The sequence below is a fragment of the Typopeltis vanoorti genome, chromosome 21 (genome assembly GCF_054136105.1).
Source record: "Typopeltis vanoorti isolate ZY-2024b chromosome 21, IOZ_Tvanoo_1.0, whole genome shotgun sequence".
NCBI lineage: Eukaryota > Metazoa > Arthropoda > Arachnida > Uropygi > Thelyphonidae > Typopeltis > Typopeltis vanoorti.
The window spans coordinates 77,343,409-77,366,743 of record NC_143569.1 but is presented as its reverse complement, the minus strand read 5'-3'; the positions used below and the strand labels follow the sequence as shown (position 1 = coordinate 77,366,743).

At 34.2% G+C, this 23,335-nt stretch overlaps 1 protein-coding gene across 1 annotated transcript in view; it reads right to left on the bottom strand.

Annotated features, from left to right (window-relative positions):
- The window catches only part of O-fut1 (O-fucosyltransferase 1), a 45,149-nt gene that overhangs the window by 5,182 nt on the left and 16,632 nt on the right, over positions 1-23,335 (bottom strand). The window contains exons 5-6 of the mRNA XM_090411059.1: positions 20,080-20,275; positions 6,266-6,499 (exon numbers count right to left, since the gene is read on the bottom strand). Of these exons, the coding sequence (XP_090267185.1) occupies positions 6,266-6,499; positions 20,080-20,275 (430 nt within the window). The remainder of the gene's footprint in view (positions 1-6,265; positions 6,500-20,079; positions 20,276-23,335) is intronic.

Below are 23,335 nucleotides of genomic sequence, written 5' to 3'. Positions count from 1 at the left end.
AGTGATGTGGGCAAATATCAGAATGGGAAATTGGACAATGAGACTTATTTGTGTCTATGGTCCCACTAAGGGAGAAGTGGAGGAATTTTTTAATGCTTTAGAGAAAGCAACTGACACAATGAAAAAGGAAAAGTTGGTCCTTGTTGGGGATTTAAATAGCAGATTAGGAAATGATTGTCAGACATACAAAAATATTTTGGGAAAATTTGGAGAAAAGAGCAAAGCTAATAATAATGGCAAATATCTGTTGGATTTCTGCTCAGGACATGGACTGGTTATTACTAACACCATGTTCCAACATAAAAATGTGCACAAATTCACATGGAGAGAAGAGGCAAGGAATAAGAAAAGTCTCATTGACTATGTTATTGTTGATAGTGATGTTTTCTCCCTGTTGCAGGACACCAGAGTGTACAGAGGATTTGAAATTGGAAATGATCACGATTTGGTCTTGAGCAGGATAAAATTGAATTTCGTATTGAAAAGAATAACATGTAAGAAAGTTTTAAAGTGAATAAAAGTTGAGCAGCTCTCAGATGTGAATTGTAGACTAAAATACACAAAGATTATTGAAGAAAAAATGAAAGAGTTTGAGAACAGGAACCAAACCTTGAAGAAAACCCTGATTGATTCAGTCAGAGGCATGTGGTGAGGTTGTCTGTGTTGGATTCTGAATATATAGAGATTTGAGTAATTATTATTTGCCTCAGAATCCAACATGATCTTCCATCACATAAGCTAAACTTGTAATTATTATTTAATGTAAATCACTTGTTTATAAATTAATATTCATATAACTACCTTTAACTTTATTTGATATTTAATTATTTAATCAAGGATATATGTATTAATAGTGAAAAGACTCTGTATTAAAATATTATTAAGTTTATTTTATTTATTGCTATGTTAATATAAGAATTTGTATTCAACATTTAACTGCGTATTAATTGAAATGTAAATATTCTTTATTTTTTTCTGTATGCAGAGGTATAATGTTATGCAATACCTCAGTTTTATTATATTCTGTTTTGGTTGTCATGGAGACGTATGTAAGATAGCTTGCACGAGTTTAGAACAGTGTGTGAGAGAGAGAATTGAAGGGCTGGAAAGGATTTTAGTTGAAGAGAGCATGAGAACAATTTCGGCAGGAAGAAGGAATATATAAGCTAGGAATGCTGAAAGAATGATTCATTCGGATGGAATCGGAGGCAAGCATTCGGGGAATCAGAGTGTGATAACAGCGAGTCGGCGAATCATTCAAGTAGCTAATTAAAGTCTACTAGTCGAGGAGCGGTTGGCTAGTAAGTTGCAGAACAACAAATAAAGCAACGGAAGATAGCAAAGCAACAGCTGGATGACTAGTGATAATTTTGTTGAGATTTAATTCCAGGACGCACGGAAACTTGAAGCATAGCACAGAGTAACTAATAGAATAAGTAGAGGCAGTAAAGTTGAATTTAAACGACAGCTGTGTTAAGAAATATAGTGCCTAAAAGATTAATTAAATGCCAGAAGTATAGGCAACTGTGCGTAAAAACTTCAAGGTTAAAGAATTACTGTGTATTACCTTAGTTCAAGAGTTATTAGTAGAATACTGAATTGGTCAAGTGATGTCAAAAGTAGTACAAGCGTTTTGATCTGAGCAAGAACGTTTAACTATGTGAATTGCGACCGTTAATTTATTCAGTTATTACTAAGAAGATTTGTTTTAATGAGTGCTGTTAATTGTTTTTATGTGTATACAGTTATAAGAGATGTTCTTATATAAGTAGATGAACAAGGAAGATTTACCGGTAAGAATTATCCAACTATTGATATTCCTATGCGGAGATATGCGTGTGTTTCTTCCTAGAATATCCCTATATTAACAGTAACTATTGCAGAGATTAGCTGGAGTGTGGAATTAAGAGTGTATACTTGTGAAGAAGTGTTACTGCATTTTTATTGTATTTGAAACTTAAGTAACTGTGAGATATTAGTGTAATTGATCATTAAGGAACCTTATGACAGTGAATTTAATTAAATAGTTAAATGAACCTTGTGAAGACTGTACTTCAGACAGCAAATTAACCATTGCCTTAAATTGTATGACTGTATTACCCAATGAGCTCAAATGTTTATAATACCTTATTCAGTGATTTAAATTAATGTGTATAAATTGTAAGCCTAAATTAAATGTTTGTTTGTTGATCTAAAGTTGTATTTTGCCTGAATCTCTTTTACTACACCATTCATAAAATATTCGAACTAAAGCGGGTGAATTAAATAAGTTAAATATACTTGGCCAGTATATAAAATAATAACATATTAAAAGAGAAATAGCTGAGAGTTGGTTTTACTTTAATTCTTGGACTAATTTAGATATAGATTGGCGCAGTCAATAAATATAAATTTTCTCATATTTGGATTAGAAATCAACTAGCAACTTATTTTTTGTTTAAGAACATCGTAGTGACAAACATGTTGGATCCAAAGTATAGGTTAAGACGAAGTAGGATCCAACATCTGTAAGGATAGAAAAATCAGAACTCCATGGTGGACACAGGAAGTTAAAGAGGCAGTGAAGGAAAACAAGAAAACATATCAAAAGTTCCTGGCAAATAAGTCAGCTTGTGCTCTTAGAGAATACAGAGACAAATGTAAGAAAGCTAAACACTGTGTAAAACAATCTAAACAAAACTCATGGGAGGACTTTGGCAAGAACATAGAAAATAAATATCAAGAATGTGGTAAGATATTCTGGAGGTTGTTGAAGAAGCATAGAAATGTAGGAAAGAGTGCTGTAAAAGGAGTTAGAGATGATAAAGGTGACATGAAAATGGGAGAAAAAAATATCCTTGACGTATGGAGTAATTACTTCGAAAAATTGCTACATGAAACAAGCAGTGATAGCAAGGTGGTAAAAAACACTCAAAGGCTTGAAATGTGGAAAGGCAGCAGGAATAGATGATATTCGACCAGAAATGCTGAAGTATGGTGGTATAAAAGTCTTACAATGGTTGCACTGCATAGTTCACAAGGCCTGGACAGAGGGACGAATTCCTGATGATTGGGGTAGAGCTCTAATAGAAACCATATACAAAAAGGCAAATAAAACTGATTTTGAGAATTACAGTATTTCCCTGCTGAGTGTTCCTGGCAAGATTTACGCAAGTATACTTGAAAAACAGTTGAGAAGAATTGTGAAAGAAAAGCTTGGTGAAGAACAAGCTGGATTCAGGCCAAATAGAGGCTGTCAAGATCAGATCTTCACTTTACGACAAATAGTTGGGAAAGCATGGCAATATAATAAAGATCTGTATTTAAGTTTTGTCAATCTGGAAAAGGCATATGACAAGGTACCAAGAGAGAAGCTATTCAACATGCTACAGTTATATGGTGTCAATGGGGCATTATATCCAGCAATACTTAGTCTTTATTTGAGTTGTGAGTCAGCAGTTAGAATTGAAGGAAGTACAGGAAGATGGTTTAATGTTAAATCTGGTGTGAGACAAGGATGTATATTATCCCCTCTGTTATTCATTATCTATATGGATCACATTATGAAGTGGTATTTAACATGATATCAGAATTGGAGATGTTAATGTCAGCTCTTTGCTTTATGCGGACGATGTTATACTTCTAAATAAATCCGCTACAAGTCTGCAAGATTCCTTGACTAAACTGAATAACTGTTGTAATAGATATGGTATGAAGGTCAGCAATAAAAAGACAAAGACAATGAAAATAGGCAGAATCATCAAAAATGCCAACTGTGTTTTGAAAGGAGAACCGTGGAACAAGTAAAACATTTCAGCTACTTAGGCGCAATTTTTACTGAAGATGGTAAATTAAATATAGAAATAGACAACAGAATCAACAAAGCTGGTATGGTAGGAAGTCAATCGAATAAATTCATATGGAATAAGAAAGAAAGAAATTAGTCAGAACTAAATTAGCTGTATACAAGACAGTGTTCAAACCAGTTTTAACTTATGGATCTGAGAGCTGGGTCAGAAGTAAAACACTTGACCAAAGACTAGAGACCACAGATATGAGAGTCCTGAGAAAGATTAGAGGCGTGAACAGATGGCATCAATGGCATTATCATATTAAAAATGAAGATATTAGGAAAGAACTTGACGCTGTCAGCATCCAGGAATGCATTAACAGAGCTACTCTCAAGTGGTATGGTCACTTAAACAGAATGGGATAGGAAAGATTAGCAAAACAAGTGTTCTCTGCCAGGTTGGCAGGAAAACAACCCAGAGGAAGACCAAGAGATAGTTGGATTGATAGGGTACAAAGTGCCTTAGATGATAGAAATATAAGATCTGATAATGTTGGAGTCTTGACAAGTAACAGACTGATTTGGAGGAAAATTGTAGATAGGAAGTTAGTAATGTAAATTTTTCATGTAGTACTATCATATCCTGTACACCCCTTGAGGGTATGTGTCAGGAATTTGATAATGATTATCTATTTCTCATAAAGAAAATAAGTGCTGTGTATCAGGTTTGTTCAGTTTGAATTTTTAATGCAGTACTTTCATAAGGTTTTGCTACTGCTGCAAGTTCAGATTGTTCAAGGACATGATATCTGATAAATTTCCTATGTTCTTTGCAACAAATTTCATATGACTTTATATGATATTATTAATAAAATTATCAATGAAAATAATGGGCACGAGTTACTTATAGTGTTATGACACCACTTCTATGAAATTCATCCTAAACCTCTAGTGTGGTTTGTATTTGTGGCCAATATTTTATTTGTGTGGAAAGGTTTGCTGACAGAGCCTGTAAATAAGATTAATGCATTTATCCAAAACTGTTTATTCTTGAAAATAAAATAATGATTGCTTTTCACAGCTCCTCAATATTTGCCGACCAGATGGAAATATTTCATTTTCATACTCTTCCAGAACACACAGAACATTATATACATGCTTTTTCTCATCATCATCCATGACATAAAACTAACACTATAAGGACTCTTGTCTATTGGGCTCATTCTGTTTGTTCTACCAAATCCCTTTTACAACAAGATATCAAAACCCATACCATCTACTTTTCAAATTAATGGATAAAAGGATTCCTGTCCATCACACTAACTGACATTCCTCTCTGGAGATATCTCCAGATACCTTACAATTTTAGTTATCTTGTATTATGCATAAAATTTAAAAGCCTCTGTGGTACTGAAAATTTATGAACCAGTATGCTCAGTTCTTATGCTATGCAAGGGTAATATATATGAGATTAATTAAAATTTATGGGCAAGCAAGTTAGTAGGAAGTGGAGAGAGAATTACTTTTAATTACTGAAATAGAATTACTGCTGCATTCCCCCTAAGGGAAAGTATTTCATACCTGTAGATCTGTGTGTTCACGAGGTCGGTTTTACCTGTTTTGAGGAATGAAAAACCTGAATTACCAGGAGAAAAATCCTCTACCTACACATGAGACTAGCTAACTCACCATTTGATTGAAAGATCTGATAAAGGTTCCTCACGTCATAGATAGGATTTGCACCTGGATCTTTCTACCCAAAGGGCTAGTCTATACCAAATGATCTATGGAGGCTTCAAATTGGAAAAATCAGCTATGCCTTTTATTCCCTTAAAGGGAGCAGGCAAGGCCTTTTAATCCTATCTAGCTTTGGAGACTGAGTAGGCAGTTCAATCTCCACCAGTAGCCAATCAGAGATAGCTGGCTAAAGACTATCCACTAATTATAAGTGGTGACTGATGAAGAGACTGGCAAAAAAAAGTGCTGCCATTTCTTGATACCTAACCCTAACATGATATGTTATTGTCTGAAATAGTGTCGCTTCTATGGTAAATTTTCTTGAATTTATGGGATGAAAACTGGAGAGGAAAAAACCTGCTTGCCTGTGCCAGAGATCGACTAACCTGGGATCCAGTTGAAGAAAGGCTTAGTTAGAAAAAGTTCCTCCAGTTGTCGACTAGACTTAAACTTAAGTCAAGTCTGTCTTCAGGTGGCCTCTTCTACAGAACTTGATACAAGATCAAACTATGTCATAGATCCTTTTCATCAACTAGCATAAACCACCACTACTCTGTTTATTAGAGACCTGAATTGGCTTTAAAAAATTCTTTGTTTGGTTTCTAGGAAATGGAAACTACATTATATAATCCTTAGCCCATTTTGTGGATAGGTTTCATATATATAAAAAAAAAAAAAACGAAATGCAAAAATGACTAGCTACTAATATTATATTAGAAGAGTTAAGAATAGTTAATAAAAACAGTAACTGTAACATACCTTCAGCAATTTAAGAGATTCACTAATGCTGTCTATCATGTGATCATTGTCTGAAGCAACAAAAACTGCTCTAGCCTTAATTGCCTTTACAACTCTCTTTAATTGTCGAAGAATGATATCCTTAGAAGGAAAGCACATATCTTTGGTGGCTACACCATGTTCATTACTGTATCCAAGGCACTGAGGAGCAGCAAAGAGTAAAGGACTATGTTCTATGTGTTCACAAGCTCTAGTCTATAAAAAAAGAATATTCAAAAAGTGTAAGAAATTTTGTGAAGAGCATTTATTTTAAAACTATGTACACAGTGAAAAAAGTACTGCAAAATAAACTAAAAATTAGTTTGCATACATAATATTACATACATATGGAAAGAATACTGTCCAAGGTAATATAAAACTTTCCAGGAGAAATGAGTCATAAGTACATTTCACTTGTTCTGGTAGACAGGCTTTGTACACTGCTTGGAAAGAAGTCAACAGACACACCATAGTGTGAGAAACAAACACTTTATTTTCCACAAGCACACGATAGCAATCAATGGAAATTTTGGACCATTTTTCCTGTAGGCATGGAATGAGGTCATGGACTGTTGTGGGGCAGACATCCGTTAACTTCACCTGCTGCCTCAATTCATCTTACAGATGTTCAAAAGAGTTGAGATCAGGGCTCTGTGGAGGCTAGTCAAGTGTGGTGACGTTCATGTCCATAGACATTATCATGTCTATGGACATGAACGTCATACAATTACAGTAGCAGCCTTATAACAAGGTGCACTGGCTTGCTGAAAGACAATAGTCAGTTCTGTAGAAATGCCACAAAGCAGGATGCATTGTTCCAGAATGTTCGGATACCTCTCAGAGATCAATGTTCATGGCACCACAAACAGGTCTGAGGCCAAACCAGGACCATGCCATCACACCACAATCTTCAATTTCACAGTTGAGATTAAGCACTCTGATAAGAGATATTCACTGGGCATCCACACACCCATACCATTCCACCTGTCTGGCAGAGGTGTAGTGTGATTCAGTGCTTCATAACACAGGTTTCCAAACTTGCACATTCCACTGTACACACACACACACACACACACACACACACACACACACACACACACACACACACACACACACACACACTTCCTGGCACCACTGAAGATGACGTTGCATGTTGGTTCAGGTGGGGCTTTCATATTGTGGTCCTACAATGGAAACCCATGTTGTGAGCCTCAGTTCTGAATGTTTCTGTTTAGATTTATGTTCCAGTCAATGCCTGGAAATCTGCATTCAACACGTTGGCTAACAAATGGCAGTTTTTACATATTATCCTTCATAGCACCCTACGGTCGTTTTTGGTGAGTGTGGTGAGTAATCCACTGTGAGTTGCACTTGCAGTTGACTCCCTGCTCTTCCATCTTAGCATAGTATCACTGATTGTTGAATTAGGATGACATAATTTGTCAACAATTTGCCAAACAGATAGGCCTGCAACATGGCATCCTATCACAACACCTCTTTCAAACTCCGTCAGTTCCCTTCTCACAGCAATTTGACACAGATACAGTTGCACTGACTTGGGAGCATCATATTCCTCCAATTTATACTAGCTACAAACACATGGCACAATACACCTTGCTCATGGGAGGAGTGTCTTGACTTCTTTCAAAGCAGTATAATGCCGGCTATTCATAACTATTATTTTTCAGGAAATAATGAAAAATGTATACTAAATATTAATTATAATAACTTTAATTAATACTTTCTTATATTTCAGCAATGTTACATTGGCATCATCAGGGATCACAAAACAGTGATATGTGCACCCAGGCACACTAACACTGGGCAAATGAAGCTGAAGAAAGGCAACCAAAGTCAAGCCTAGAGTCCTAAATGGTGTCCCCTAGTGGACTAAATCAGATGGTCTTGGATGAGTGTTCGGGTGCATAAAACTGCCCCAAATTTGGGAAATATTCAAACTCAGATCTTCAGGCCAACAGCCAAGACTACACAAATTAGTCCATTTAGGACTCTAGTACCAGACTAGAGTTCCAAATGAAAGTATGAATTCAAAATTTATACTGAAAAATGTTTAAGTTTTCAAAATTAAATATGAAAAAGTATAAAAAATACAATCTCTGATTCATCATTATTAAATTTCTGATATGTACCCTCAGAGGGTGTAGAGGATAATTATGTACCATTACTAACTTCCGATCAACCATTTTCCTCCAAATTAATCTGTTATCTGAAATTGTTATAATTCTTGACCACCGAGATTAATGAATAACTAACTCTTAAGATAATCTGTTATCTGTCAAGATGCCGATATTATCAGATCTTATATTTATGTCTTTTTTTTTAATGTATCAATTCATCTACATCTTGGTCTTCCTCTGGATCTTTTACCTGTCAATCTCACAAAGAACACTTGTTTTGTTAATCTTTTCTTTTCCTCACCCATACTGTTTAAGTGACCATAGCACCTGAGATTAGCTCTATAAACACATTCCTGAATGCTAACGTTAAGTTCTTTCCTAATATCCTCATTTTTAATATGATACTGCCCTGTTCACTCCCCTAATCTTTCATATCTGTGGTGTGCAGTCTTTGATCAAGTGTTTAATTTTTAACTCAGCTCTCGGATCCATAAGTTAAGACTAGTCTGAACACTGTTTTGTATACAGCTAATTTAGTGTTTTGATTAATTTATTTCTTATTCCATATAAATTTATTCAGTTGCCTTACTACCATACCAGCTTTACTAATTCTGTTGGTAAACAGAATTGATGTTTTCAGTGTTTCTGTCTATTTTCATTGTCTTTTTATTGCTCATTTTCATATCATATTTATTACAACAGTTATTCAGTTTAGTCAGGGAATCTTGCAGACTTGTATACTGGATTTATTCAGAAGTATAACATCATCTGCATAAAGTAAAAAGTAAGATTAACATCACCAATTCTGATATCAGATTTTAATATAATTTTCCTTCATAATGTGATATATATAGATAATGAATAACAGTGGAAATAATACACACCCATGTTGCACACATGATTTCAGCTCAAACCATGTTCCTGTACCTCCTTCAATTCTAATTACTGACTTACAGCTTAAATAGAGACTATGTATTGCTTGATATAATGTCCAATTTACACCATATAACTGTAGTGTTCTGAAGAGCTTTTCCCTTGGCACCTTGTCATATGCCTTTTCCCGATTAACAAAACTTAAATACAAATCCTTGTTAGATTCCTGAACTATTTGTCTTAAAGTGAAAATTCAATCCCAATAACCTCTATTTATTTGGCCTGAATCCAGCTTGTTCTTCACTAAGCTTCCCTTCTACCACCGTGCTGACACTGCTTGTTTCATTTAGCAGTCTCTCAAAGTAATTACTCAGGACATCTAGAATATCTTTATCTTCAGTTTTCATGTTGCCTTTTTCATCTCTGATTCCTTTTACAGCTTTTACAGCTTTTATTCCTTTCTATTTCTAAGCTTTTTCAATAGCCTCCAGAATATTTTCACTTTCCTGATATTTATTTTCTATGTTCTTTCCAAAGTCTTCCCTTAATTTCTGCTTAGCTAGTTTTACACAGTGCTTCACTTTCTTACATTTTTCTGTGTTATCTAAGAACACAAGTTGACTTACTTGCCAGGAACTTTCGATATGCTTTCTTCTTTTCCTTCACTGCCTCTTTAACTTCCTAAGTACACTATGGAGTTCTGATTTTTCTATCCCTACAGACAACCTCACCACATGCATCTCGCCGAATCAATCAATGTTTCCTTCTTGCTTTCAAATTCTTTCATTTTTTTATTCAATGATGTTTATGTATTTGAATCTACAGTTTGACTCTGAAAGCTTCTCAACCTTGACTTGTTTTAAAACTTTCTTGCACACTCTTCTTTTCAATATGAAATTCAATTTTATCCTACTCAAAAATAAATGATCACTTCCTATTTCAAATCCTCTGTACACTCATATCCTGAACCAGGTGGGAAACATCGTTATCAACTATAACATAGTCATGTGAATTTGTGCACATTTTTATGTTAGAACATGGTGTCAGTAATAACTAATCCAAGTCCTGAACAGAAAACCAGCAGGTATTTACTATTATTATTAGCTTTGTGTTTTTCTCCAAATGTTCTCAAAACATTTCTATATGTCTGGTAATTATTTCCTACTCGACTGTTTAGATCTTCAGCAAGGACCAACTTTTTTTTTTTCATTGTGTCAGATGCCTTCTCTAATGCCTTAAAGAGTACCTCCAGAAGAATGGTATTCTAAGAAGAATACCATTTCTTCTTAGAACTTTTTGTGGAACCACGAGCACAAATAAGTTTCATTGTCCAGTTCCCCATTCTGATATTTGCCCACATCAATCTACTTGATATTGCCTGCCAATCATATTTAGTGTTGAATGCTATAGCTACTCTGATTCATGCAAATAAATTAGTCTACCATGGCATTAAAAAGCTAACTGCTATGTAAAATCTACACCACTTAACCAGTAAAATCACATCTAGTTCACTGATATATAACTGCAGTTGGGTGTATTTCTTCTATTGCATCAGTTTTTAATTTAAGCTGTGACTGATCCACCAATTAAATAGCAGTATCGAATTAAGTGAAGCACAGGGTAGGTGGTGCACTCATCTCCTCACTTTTCTCACACAACCAAGTATACCAGAGTGCCAAAAACAGTGAATGTGAATTTTGTGGTCATCATAATTTAGATTGACAAAGAACAATATGCATGCACTTAGATCTAAAAATAAATAAATAAATGCTAATAATTATTATTCTTTGTGTATGATTGTCTACACCTGGTGTGGACAATATTAAAACTTGTATCATATAAATTTTGAATTTCTCCTACTTTCTCAAATAGTGGAGGACTGAGGCATCCTCATTCTCTTTTAAGCCTATGAACATTGAAACAGCTTCTAATCAATGCTCATGAACAGCCCAATATCAAAGAAAATGTGGATAATTCATCCTGTGTGTGTTTATGTGCATATATACATATATTGAGTTTCTAATTTCAATTTGGAAATAAATTTTTCTCTGTTAACAATACCGAATCCACAAATGACAGCAATGTACTATAGGTTATGCAACTTTTTACCTGTTAGATTAACATTAAGAGCCTCCATAGCTCAGTTGGTATAGATGAAGCACTTTGGTCAGAAAGACCTAGGTTCGATTCCCGTCCATGACGCGAGGAACCTTTATATGGTCTCTTTCGGCTAAAGGTGAGTTAGTCGAATACGGAGGTTGAGGATTTTTTTCTCCCAGAAACTTGGGTTTTTGGTCCCTCAGAACAGGCAAACAAGCCAGTAGAATACACGCAATTTACAGAAAAGAATAATTAGAGGACTCTGTAGGCCAATCACCTGCAAGTTCGAACTGAAAATGATTAAAACACTTCAAGCCTAGACACTATAAAGGTAGAAGAGGAGGATTAAGTAAAGTAAGATTAACATTAAAAAAAATAAAAAAAATGTGAAACTTCTGCAACTCAGATGCCATCTGATTGGAAAAACAATGATCTGAATCCTAGATAAGACAAGAACTCTTATTAAAGCTTTCTAAATGAAGATGAGTTAACCAGCCTTAAACAGAATATATCTGTAACCCCACAATTTCCTTTTGAAACTTGGATTTTTCATCTGGCATAAGAGGCAAACTGGCCAAAGAACTGCCAGCCATAAATAACTATGTATGAGGGAATACCCAAAAATAAACAGAATCTGAACTTGGTGTGCACACATTTTCTAGTTACGGATGATGCTGTCAGTGTGTGTGTGTGTGCACGCAATTTTAACTTTAAGTTAATTTCACTTACATGCAATGTCCATAGTGAACCAAATACATGCAGACTGTATCATAAAAATGAAAAATTTAGGTCAAAAACTCAAAAATATATGAAATTTTAACTTGTGAATAATTTTTCAATCACAAAATGAGCTGCTAACCAAATAAATTTTACTTAAACTTTGAAATCAACAAATACTGTATATTGTGCAACATTTCTTTAATTTACAGTTCTAGAACAGTATTAGCTCATGCTAGCTGTACATCATCCGGTCTGTCTCTCTCTCCCTCTCTCTCTTTCCAATTTAGAAGATGTCAATGACATTTCCCCTCAGGCTGACTAATGTTCATCACTTGTGTTCCCTTGTTCTTTGTAACTGGAATAACTAATTATAAAGTTGAATAAACCATAAATAATCCATAAATCAATTAAAGCAAAAATAACTCATTATACATACTGGAATGAAAGGATTTAGAAGTGTGATTAAAATTAAATAAAGAAAATTTAACATTGAAAAGCCAGCAAAGGTTGGTCGATTGGTAGAGCCTCTGCTACTAATGGCTCAGTTAAGTAAGTTTGAGCGTGGTTAGTAGTTGGAAGGGGACCAATCGTTCGATGCTGTTGGCACTCTCCCTCGATGAGTCCCTGGACTCCCTGAAGGTGTCAAAAATAATAATAATAATATGAAGTTGTTGGAGTGTATGCCCCTGAAGAAGAAAAAGAAGAAGAAAATGATTACTTTTACAGAGTTACAAGGAATATATGAAAAATTAAATAAAACAGATCATATAATTATAGCCGGAGATCTTAATGGCAGAATAGGAATGAAAAAAATTAACAATAATATACAAAAATTTGGAGAACCAACAGTAAACAAAAATGGAAAGCGACTTATTGATTACACAATATATAATAATTTAAAAATAATGAATACATTTTACAAACATAAAAATATACATAAATATATGTGGTGTGCAAGAGGACAAAAATCAATAGACTACTTTATAGCAAATGAAAAAGCAGCAAACCTCTTCCTAGATGTTAAAGTTAGAAGAGGGCTAGAAACTGACACAGATCACTATTCAGTACAGGCAAAACTAAGATTTCCACCAAACTGGCTACAAAAAATACAAAAAAAAAAAATAAACAAACTAGAGAAACAAAATCTAATTACAAAGTAAGACTACTAAATGATTCAAGTATAAGAAATTTATACCAACAGAGGATTAATAACTACTTAGAAAAAATACAAGAAAATGAAGACATTGAGAAAGAATGGAATAATTTATAAAAGAAATTATCACATCAGCAGCCACACAGAAAAAAATCTTAAAAATAAAAAATTACATACATGGGATAATGAAATAAAAACAATAATTAAAAATAAAAAGTTGGCTTTTAAAAGATGGTTAAGTAGCAAAAAAACAAGAAGATGAAATTGAATATAAAAAAAAAGACGAGCAATAGCCAAAAGAGAAACCAGACAGAGACACAGAGAAAGCTGGGAAAAATTTGCATCATATCTAGAAAATGACATATACAAAATACTAAAACACATGAATGCAGATATAAAAGAAACTGCAAATATAAATTGTGAAATAGATGTAAAAGAATTCTTGGATTACTTTACAGATCTTTGGATTGATAATACTGGCATCAAAAATAATTACACCAGAAACTTACAAAATACCTTAAATGATATGATAACAATGAAAGAATTAAAGGACAACCTAAATAAAATAAAAAATGGCAAATCAGCAGGAAAAAAAATGGGATAAACTCTGAACTTTATAAATTTGCTGGAAAAAAATTTCATCAAAGATTACTAAAATTTCTAAATAAAATATACACAAATGGACAAATACCAATAGAATGGAATACAAGCATAGTAATACCTTTTTTTTTAAAAATGGGATAAAACAAAACCTGCTAACTACAGAGGTATTAGTTTATTGAATACATGCTACATAATATATAGCAGAATACTTAATGAAAAACTAAAAATGTACAGTGAAAAAATATTAGAATGTCAAAATGGATTTAGAAAAGGATGCTCTACAATGGAAGCAGCTTTCTGTTTAAAACTACTTATAGAAAAAACAAGAGAATTTATTTTGGAAACTCATCTTTTGTTTATAGATTATGAAAAAGCATTTGACAAAGTAAAAAGATATATACTGTTTGATATATTATAAAGAATAAATATACCTAATATTTTACTCCATGCAATATTGAATATATATAAAGATAATGAAATAAAAAAAAAAATGAACAGTTGTCTGAAAAACAATCTATAAACCAAGAAGTAAGACAGGGATGCCCTCTGTCTCCAACACTTTTCGTTATATTTATTATTATTACAGGCAGCTCCAAGGAGTCCTTAGACTCATCGAGGGAGGCCCAACATCATGTCAAGAACAACTATTCAACATCCACACAGTATCTATCATATTTCACCTTGAACTCATTTACAGTCATGGCACCCACAACAGACTCTGGCAGCTTATTCCATTCATTTACCACTCTCTAAGTAAAAAACCTAGCTCTAACACCCTTGCTAACCACACTCTTACCAAGCTTCCATGGATGGCCCCTAGTCCTCCCACTACCAGTTCTATTCTCAAAAATATCTTCTGAATTAATCTTATAGAAACTCTTCAGTAATTTGAATGTCTCAATCATATCACCACTTTTCCACCTATCAACCAATTTCTGCAGCCCACAAATCTTCAACCTGTTCTCATAAGGTCTATTATCTAGGTCACTCGTCTCTGGATCCTCTCCACCTCCTCCCCATCGAGAAGAAACCCTGGTGCCCATATCTGGGCACAGTAGTCTAGATGGGGGTCTTATCAAGGCTCGATAAAGAGGAACAATAACCTGTTTGTCTCTACTCGTTAAAGTGTTTTTCAGCAACCAAGTGATTTGATGAGATAATTTTGTCACTTTTGTGATGTGTCCCCTAAACTTCAACTTCCTATCCACCAACACTCAAAAATCCCTGGCCTCTTCAATCTCCTGGAGTACAGTTCCACCAATGTGATATACTACTGCTAATCTTTTCATCCCAAAATGCAAAACGTTACATTTTGTCACATTAAATTGACATCCATTCTCCTTAGCCCAGAACTCCAATCTATCCAAATCATCCTGCAAAATTTTGACATCCTGAGCATTCACTATTGCTCTACCTAACTTTGCATCATCCGCAAACAGATTCACAGTCGTCTCAGATCCTTTCCTATATCGTTAATGAACAAATTAAACAGTAGTGGTCCAAGAACAGAACCTTGCAGCACACCGCTAGTCACAGGCCATCTTTTGGACTCTACTCCTGAATAAACCACTCTCTGATATCTCTCCATCAACCACCCTCCTATCCATCTCACCAACCCTATATCCATTTTCATATGCTGCAGTTTACTGATTAGAATTCCATGTGGTATCCTATCAAAGGCTTTAGCAAGGTCCAGTAGAATCACTGTAAACCCGTTACCCTTATCCAGTTCAGCCGTCGCTGTGTTATAGAATGTGAGCAAGTTACTGAGGCATGATCTACAATTCACAAAACCATGCTGTCCCCCATACAGTATCTCATTTTCATCTATCCAATCTTGTATTTTCCTCTTGACTATTTTCTCCAAGACCTTGACAACAATTCCTGATATGCTGATCAGCTGGTAATTTTCAACAGCAGTCTTGGAACCTCCTTTATGCAGTGGAACTATTTTCCCCTCTTTCCACCCCCTTGGGACTAACGCAGACCCGAGACTCAAATTAAACAAAATGGTCAAAGGCACTGACAATTCTTTAGCCACTTCTCGTAAGACACGAGCTGGTATATATACAGATAAATACTTCCCTACCATCCAATCCCGCAGATGAATTGACATTGAGGTTTTGTAATAGACTATTCATCTCCACTTCATTCACCACAATTCCCGTATAAGCTGTTGGTTCTTCCATTTCTGCAATGTCACCACCTGGATGATATACTCTTGCAAAGTGCTCACTCAGTAATTCTACTATATCAACTGATTCGGTTACTTCCCTACTATCAGCATTCTTTAAAATCAATCTGCCATATACATTTTTTCTTTTACTTGCAACATATCGAAAAAACTGTTTGGGATTCTCTTTAGCCTGCATGGCTAATGTTCTTTCATAATCCACTTTTGCTTTTCTTACCACACATTTACATTAATGAAATATTAATACAGTGGAACACCTTAAACAATCAAGGTATAGAAATTTCCCAGAATAACAAAATAAATACGCTATTATTTGCAGATGATCAGGTAATAATATCAGATAAGGAAGACAATTTACAAAGAGCAATATATAATTTAAACATTATAGTAGAACAGTTTGGAATGAAAATTTCCATAGATAAAACTAAAACAATGGCATTTTGTGGACAAACTCCGGTTAGAAGCAAAACAGTTATTAATAATAAAATAATAGAACAGATAAATACTTTCAGTTATCTTGGATGTGAAATATCATATGAAGGAGAAAAAGACAAAATTAAAAACTTAAAATTTTTTTACAGATTATAAGCCTGATAAATAGAACACTCAACCCAAATATAGTACAAAAAGAAACACACTTGAAAATATACAATAGTTTAGCAGTGCCCACATTATTATATGACAATGAAATTTGGGCAATAAACAAACAAGATAAACAAAGAATAAAAACAAGTGAAATGAGATTTATGAGAAGAACTGCAAAATACACATTATTAGATCAAAAAAGGAACGAAGACATTTTAAAAGAACTAAAAACAAAATCAATAGAAGAAAAACTAAACAATTATAAACAAAAATGGATTGAACATGTAAACCGAATGGTCAACACCTAACATCCTAAGCAAATACTAAAATATAAGCCACTTGGAAAGAGAAGGCAGAGTAGACCTCAAAAAAGGATACTGGATGGATAATGAGACTGGAACAGACCAATATGGTCTATACCTGTATTTAGTGTTATGATGATGATGATGATGATGAATACAAGTTTCCAGGTAATTTCAGATTTTAATAGTTTACAGACTGCACTTATTTAGTTTACTATGAAGATTTCAGGTAAGTGATATTAATTTAAGCTAATCTAATATTTCAAATTTTAAATGTTAATTCTGGATTGTAATTTTTATAATTTCATACTCTTCCATGTCTTTCATTATTGTTTGAACTTGTCCTCTTTTCTTGTCATTTTGTGCTTTATGTACGATTCCTGCCAATCCTTTTCTGTCATCAATGTATGATTTCCAGCCATTTCATTTGTTACATTTCCCACAATAGAGATTTCTTTTATTCTATTTCTTGAGATTTGTGTTGTTCACTTCCTTGCAATTTCTTTTGTTTTCAATTTGTTGTACGAGGGTGGTCTGAAAAGTTCTGCCTAACAATGAAAAAACCGAATTTATAATTTCAAAATTATTTTTATTTTTCAACATAATCTCCCTTAAGGCTAATACATTTATTCCAGAGAGGCTCCAGTGCCATTATCCCATCCGTGTAGTGGTTCTCAGTAAGATCCGAAATACGGCTCTACAGCTGCAATCACCTCTTCATTCAAAGAAAATGCTGACCAGCGAGGAAGAGTTTTAGTTTTGGGAAGAGATAGAAGTCAGAGGGAGCCAAATCTGGGGAATAGGATGGATGTTCCAACAATTCATAGTGCAGATCCCTTAATTTTCCCATTGCCAAAACACCTTTGTGGGCAAGTGCATTGTCCTGATGAAAGATGATATTTTCTTCTGCAAACCGGGTCTTTTCTCCTGAATTTTTTCACCTAGTCTGGTTAAAAGATCGGAATAATATTCCCCAGTATTTGTTTTACCCTTTTCAATATAATTAATAAACAAAATGCCTTTAGCATCCCAAAACACTGATACCATGACCTTTCCTAATGATGGAACCAACTGTCTTCTTTGGCGCTGAACAACAGGCTTCTGTTCACTGTTTTGACTGCTGTTTGGATTCTGGTGTGTAATGGTGAATCTAAGTCTCAACCATAGTAATAAATCGATGCACAAAACCAGTTTTATTCTTGTTAAAACACTCCAGCCACTGTTCATAGATTTTCATGTGAGTGCGTTTTTGATCTGTTGCGAGCAAGCGCAGCACCAATCTTGTGTAAAGCTTTTTCATTTGCAATTCTTCATGCAAAATATATCCTACATTCTTTTGAAATGCCTATAATCTCAGCAATTTCATGTTCTCTGACTCACCAGTCATCCAATACCATATCATGCCACTAGATCCATGATTTCTGGTTACACTTTTTGGACGTCCTTCACATGGATCATCTTCAAGGCTGGTACGACCACATTTAAACTCGGCAGCCCATTTCTTAATTGTCGAAAATGAAGCAGAAGAGTGCCATAAACTTTTATAAACTTCGAATGAATTTCTTTCTGCGTTAAACCTTCTTTTACAAAGAATTTTATAAGCGCACGATACTCAATTTTATCCATTTCAAGGGATATAGACAACACTTTTGCTTCAGACAGCAGTATAAAACAAACTACTTGATAGAATGATTTGCAATTTCACATGGATGCTTATGACAGATGTACCAACTTAGAAAAAAAAAAAAAAATCTTGCCGATAGTGTTGCCATCTATGGTCGAGGCTGAGAATTTTATGCCACCCTCGTATTTTATGCAATTTCCTTTCTTCAGTTCTTTTCCACCATTTCTTTTATTTCATAGGAATGGAGTGGAAGGAGGGAAGGCAATATTTTCCCCCTTAAATTCACTACAGCTTGTACAGTATGTTGAAAAAAAAAAGTATTGAATAACTACAATGATATATGTTATGGAGTAAATGGGTATAGTATAGCACAAAAAAACAGTACTGAACAAAAAAACAGTTCAGTACTGTTTTTTTGTGCTATACTATAACAAACTATGTCTCTGGTCCCTAGGATTCATTACAGTGAAGCATGTATGGTTAGGATGTGGCATTGTAACTTTTAAAAATAAACAACAAATGATTTGTGATTTATGTTCCATTCTCCACTGTTCCCTAATTTTGGGAAAAAACTAGTTTCTAATAAGATCACAGCTTGGAATTTAATCCTCATAGTTCCACTGAAGTACAAAAATAAGACACTAAGCAATTAAGCATACCATTTAAAATGGGCTGCAATTATAATCTCTAAACTACTCAAGATTTTTCTTCATAGCAGAGTAGATCAGAATGATGGGATTTGAAAATAAATTGGTTTGAAACATCTAGGAGATATGGTTATAGTAAGGCATGCTGCAGTTTTGGTGATTGAAAGAAGCACATGCTGTGGCCAGTTTTCACATGCTAAAATTCAGTAAAATGGCTAGGTTCAGTTCATGATATCAACAGTGAATGTGCTGCAAGCTTAAAACTGGAAATACAGGGATGGTGATTTCACTGAAGTGATAATATGTAAATTTACTGGAAGACTTACAAAAACTGCAGGCAAACAGTTTTTGTTTTGTAAGTTTTTCCCAACTAAGGGACAGAAAATGATTTTGGAAATCAGCTTCAAAAAAAAAAAAAAAAAACTGGTTGATATGCTTCAGATTTTGCATGTTTGTATACTGCTGGTTCTTCTGAATGAGAAAGATTCTACTGATGAGTGTCATCATTGCCAAAGATGTGAAATGCATTTGCAGTTGGTGAAAGAAAACCATTGATAGATACAAAATATACTCTTTCATTAGGTTTTGTAATACTGCAATGCAGTCTTCCATTAAACAGAAATACTATGGAAAGATCTAAGAAATAAAATGTGCAGATGCCAGATGCAAAAAATAGCAAAGTAGTTATGGAATGATATATTTTCACCTGTTCTTAAGAAAAACACTTTGTCCAACAATATTTGATTTCAAAGTGATATTACAGTTTTAAAAACTGAGTAATCAAATTTTTTTTACACATATTCCATATAAAAATAATAATGTTAAGTCAACTAAAATTAGTCACTGACTGAACATACCCAATCAATTCCATTTCGAAGATGTATACCAACAAATGGCCCTTTTGGAAGGGTTGACTTAATGAATGTTGTGGCTTTATTTTTAATATTATCACTCCATACAAGATACTGATGCAGTTCTTTGTTTTCCAGCTGCACTGGAAAACTAGCTGGAGCACCTGTGAATGCTAGAACAGGATACTTTGTGGGAGGATACCTACATGAAAACAGATTTCTGCTATTGTAACTTTAAAAACAAACAAATAAAACAGTGTGTGTGTGTATGTGGAGATGCACTGTTATACAATCTGAAAATTACAGTGCAATTATTTATCGTAACACCAATGAGTATAATAATTTCATAATTCTATGTTTATTTTTACCCTTTCAAACAGCTCATACGAATGCTAGAATGGATGTTATTTTAATCCTAGATTCCACCCCCCCCCCCCCCAAGTTTTTCAATATTCTGCACTGGTTAATTTTTAAATATGAACCATTTATTTTTATAATAAAAAGTTATCATTATTACAATGGCACGACTAAGTACTGATAATTTTAAGTTTAAAATTTATAGCCATCATTATTATTATTATTAAAAGAGATCTCCAGGAACTAAAGGACTCACTGAGAAAGGCTGCACATCAACACCAGCTGCTATACCTTCTCTTAAACTCATTCATGATAGATGTACCTGCCATTTCAACAGGCAAGTTGCTTCACTCACCACTGCTCCATGAAAAAAAAAAAATCTAGCTCTCACCCCTTTCATAACCATATATAAACTCATCTTCCATATCTCCTTTTTTAGATGTCTTCTTGTTCTCTACTAACTTTCCATATAATAAATAATTTCAACTGGTATTCCATAATACCCTTTCAGAAGTTTATAGGTCTCTATAACCTCATCATTCCAACTTCTTCTGCTTATCAGTCTGCAGCCCATATATTCTCAATCTGTCCTCATAATTTTTTTCAGTACGTGGCAAGAAAGGAGAAAACAAGAGGCCACCAGTGGAAGTTGTATAAGGGTGTGGTTAGCAAGGGTGTTAGGACTAGATTTTTAGCTTGGAGGGTGGTGAAATGGGTTGCCAGAGGTGGTTGTGGGTGCTTCATCAGTGAATGAGTTTATGGAGAGGCATGACAGGTATTGTGTGAATGATGGCTAGTGGATCACCTACAGTGAGTCTTCTGATGCCATGGAGATTGTATAATAATAATAATATACATTCCATAATCCCAACATAGTCTTTGTAATTCTTCTCTATATCATCTCTACAGCTCTTTCATCCCTTCAGAACACAGTTCGAATTACATGTTCAGATACCAAATCTGCACATGTAATTCAGGAATGGTCATATCAAGAACTTATAAAGAAGCAAAATCAAAATCACCTTTTATCTTTATACACCAATGTTCATTTCAGCATCACAATTATCTTCTGAGTTGTTTTGCAATCTTTGCTAAGCAACCTTTGAACTTTAACCTCTCATCCACTATAACTGCAAGATTCCTAGCCTTATCAGTTTCTTCAAGCATAATCCACCAATATAATATGTTGTTGGAAATCTTTATGTAACTTTACACTTACTAACGTACTGACCATTATCATTTGCCCACAGTTCCAGCTTATTCAAGTCATTCTGTAGGTGATGTATATCAGTAGCATCTCTAATTGCCCTGACTATCTTTGTATCATCAGCAAACAACCAAAAATCTACTGTCAGGTTCTTTCCAATATCATTAATGTAAAGATTTAACAACAATGGTCCAAGTACAGATCACCAGAGAATACCACTGGTCACCTTGTTGTCACTGCTCTTGTTTAAAAATTTTTCAAAGCAACTACTCAAACATATAGAATATCTTTTTTTTTTATGTTACTTTCATCATCTCTAATTCCTTTATCATTATTCTTTCCTCTTTTTCTAAGCTTTTTTTTCAATAGCTTCAAAGACATCTAGTTATCATCTTGATTTTATCTTCTACAATTTTTCCCAAAGTCTTTTCATGACTTCAGTTTGTTACTTGAAAACAAAACTTATTTTTCTTGCATTTTTCTCTAAGGGTACATGCTGACTTATTTGTTATTTGCCAGGAACCTTCAAATGATTTCTTCTTTTCTAGGACTTCCTCTAACTTCTTAAGTCCACCATGAAGTTATTGAGCTTGCAGATAACTTTGTTTTGTCATTAGTTCTAATTCTAGTTTCAAACTTTCATATTTTTGCAGTTATATTTATATACTGATATCATTTATATCAATATTTATATATTGATATAAATACTAACCTAACCTAACAATTCGCTTCCAAAAGATGCTTGAAATTGAATTTTAGAACTTTAATACACAATTCTCTTTTCAATTTGACTCCCTTTTATCCTACTCAAAACTAAACAACTTCATTCTATTCTAAATCAAATGCATTTGTATCCTGAATTGGTATGAAGATACTAACAACAATAATATTGTCAATAAGACTTTCCTTAAAGATATCTAAACCTGATCTGCTATTTTTTGAAAGTACCTAAACTAGGATACATTAACCACTTCTGTCCACCTTAACTTTCCAAACTACATTCCACTCTGTATGATTCCTTCACCCACAACCTGTATACATTTGTGAAGACAGTCCATGACAGAGAATTTGCTGTTCTTATTGCTTTGCAAATTCTATATGGCTTTTTCCATTATTTGTCTTTGAAGCTAAACTATGGTCCAAATACCTAACAATGATGTCACTTTCTTGGACTTCAATGTTTGCAACTAGAATGGCTTCCCTTCTTCAATTTCACTGATTAAATGGGAAGAGATGCAGTGATAGTTGCTAGCAGAAAAATCTTATATAAACTGTTCATCTTTCCCACTAGAATATGATAATTCTCTCCACTCTCCCAGCACCCTTGATCTCTTAACTAGTTCTCCTGACAAAATACTGTAGATACCAGCTTTCCTATTGGCAATTCAGACCACAACTTCATCTAAGTCTTCTAGAAAGAAGACTTAGATGGAGAACCTCATTCATCCAGGAACTCTCAGTATTGTGCTCTTTGGTGCCACAATAGACAGCATGCATCAACTGCAAAAACTATTAGACAACACAAATTAGACTTCAAAAGTGCCATGTGCAAAACACTTTCCTCCTGCTACTTAAACAGCAGTCAAAGCTTTGTACCCATCCATGTTTTCACTTCTCTCACATCTAGATGGTATCATTGTAACATCATTCAAAGACAAGGACAACCTTCTGATATCATTTTTTTCCCCAACTCCTGCA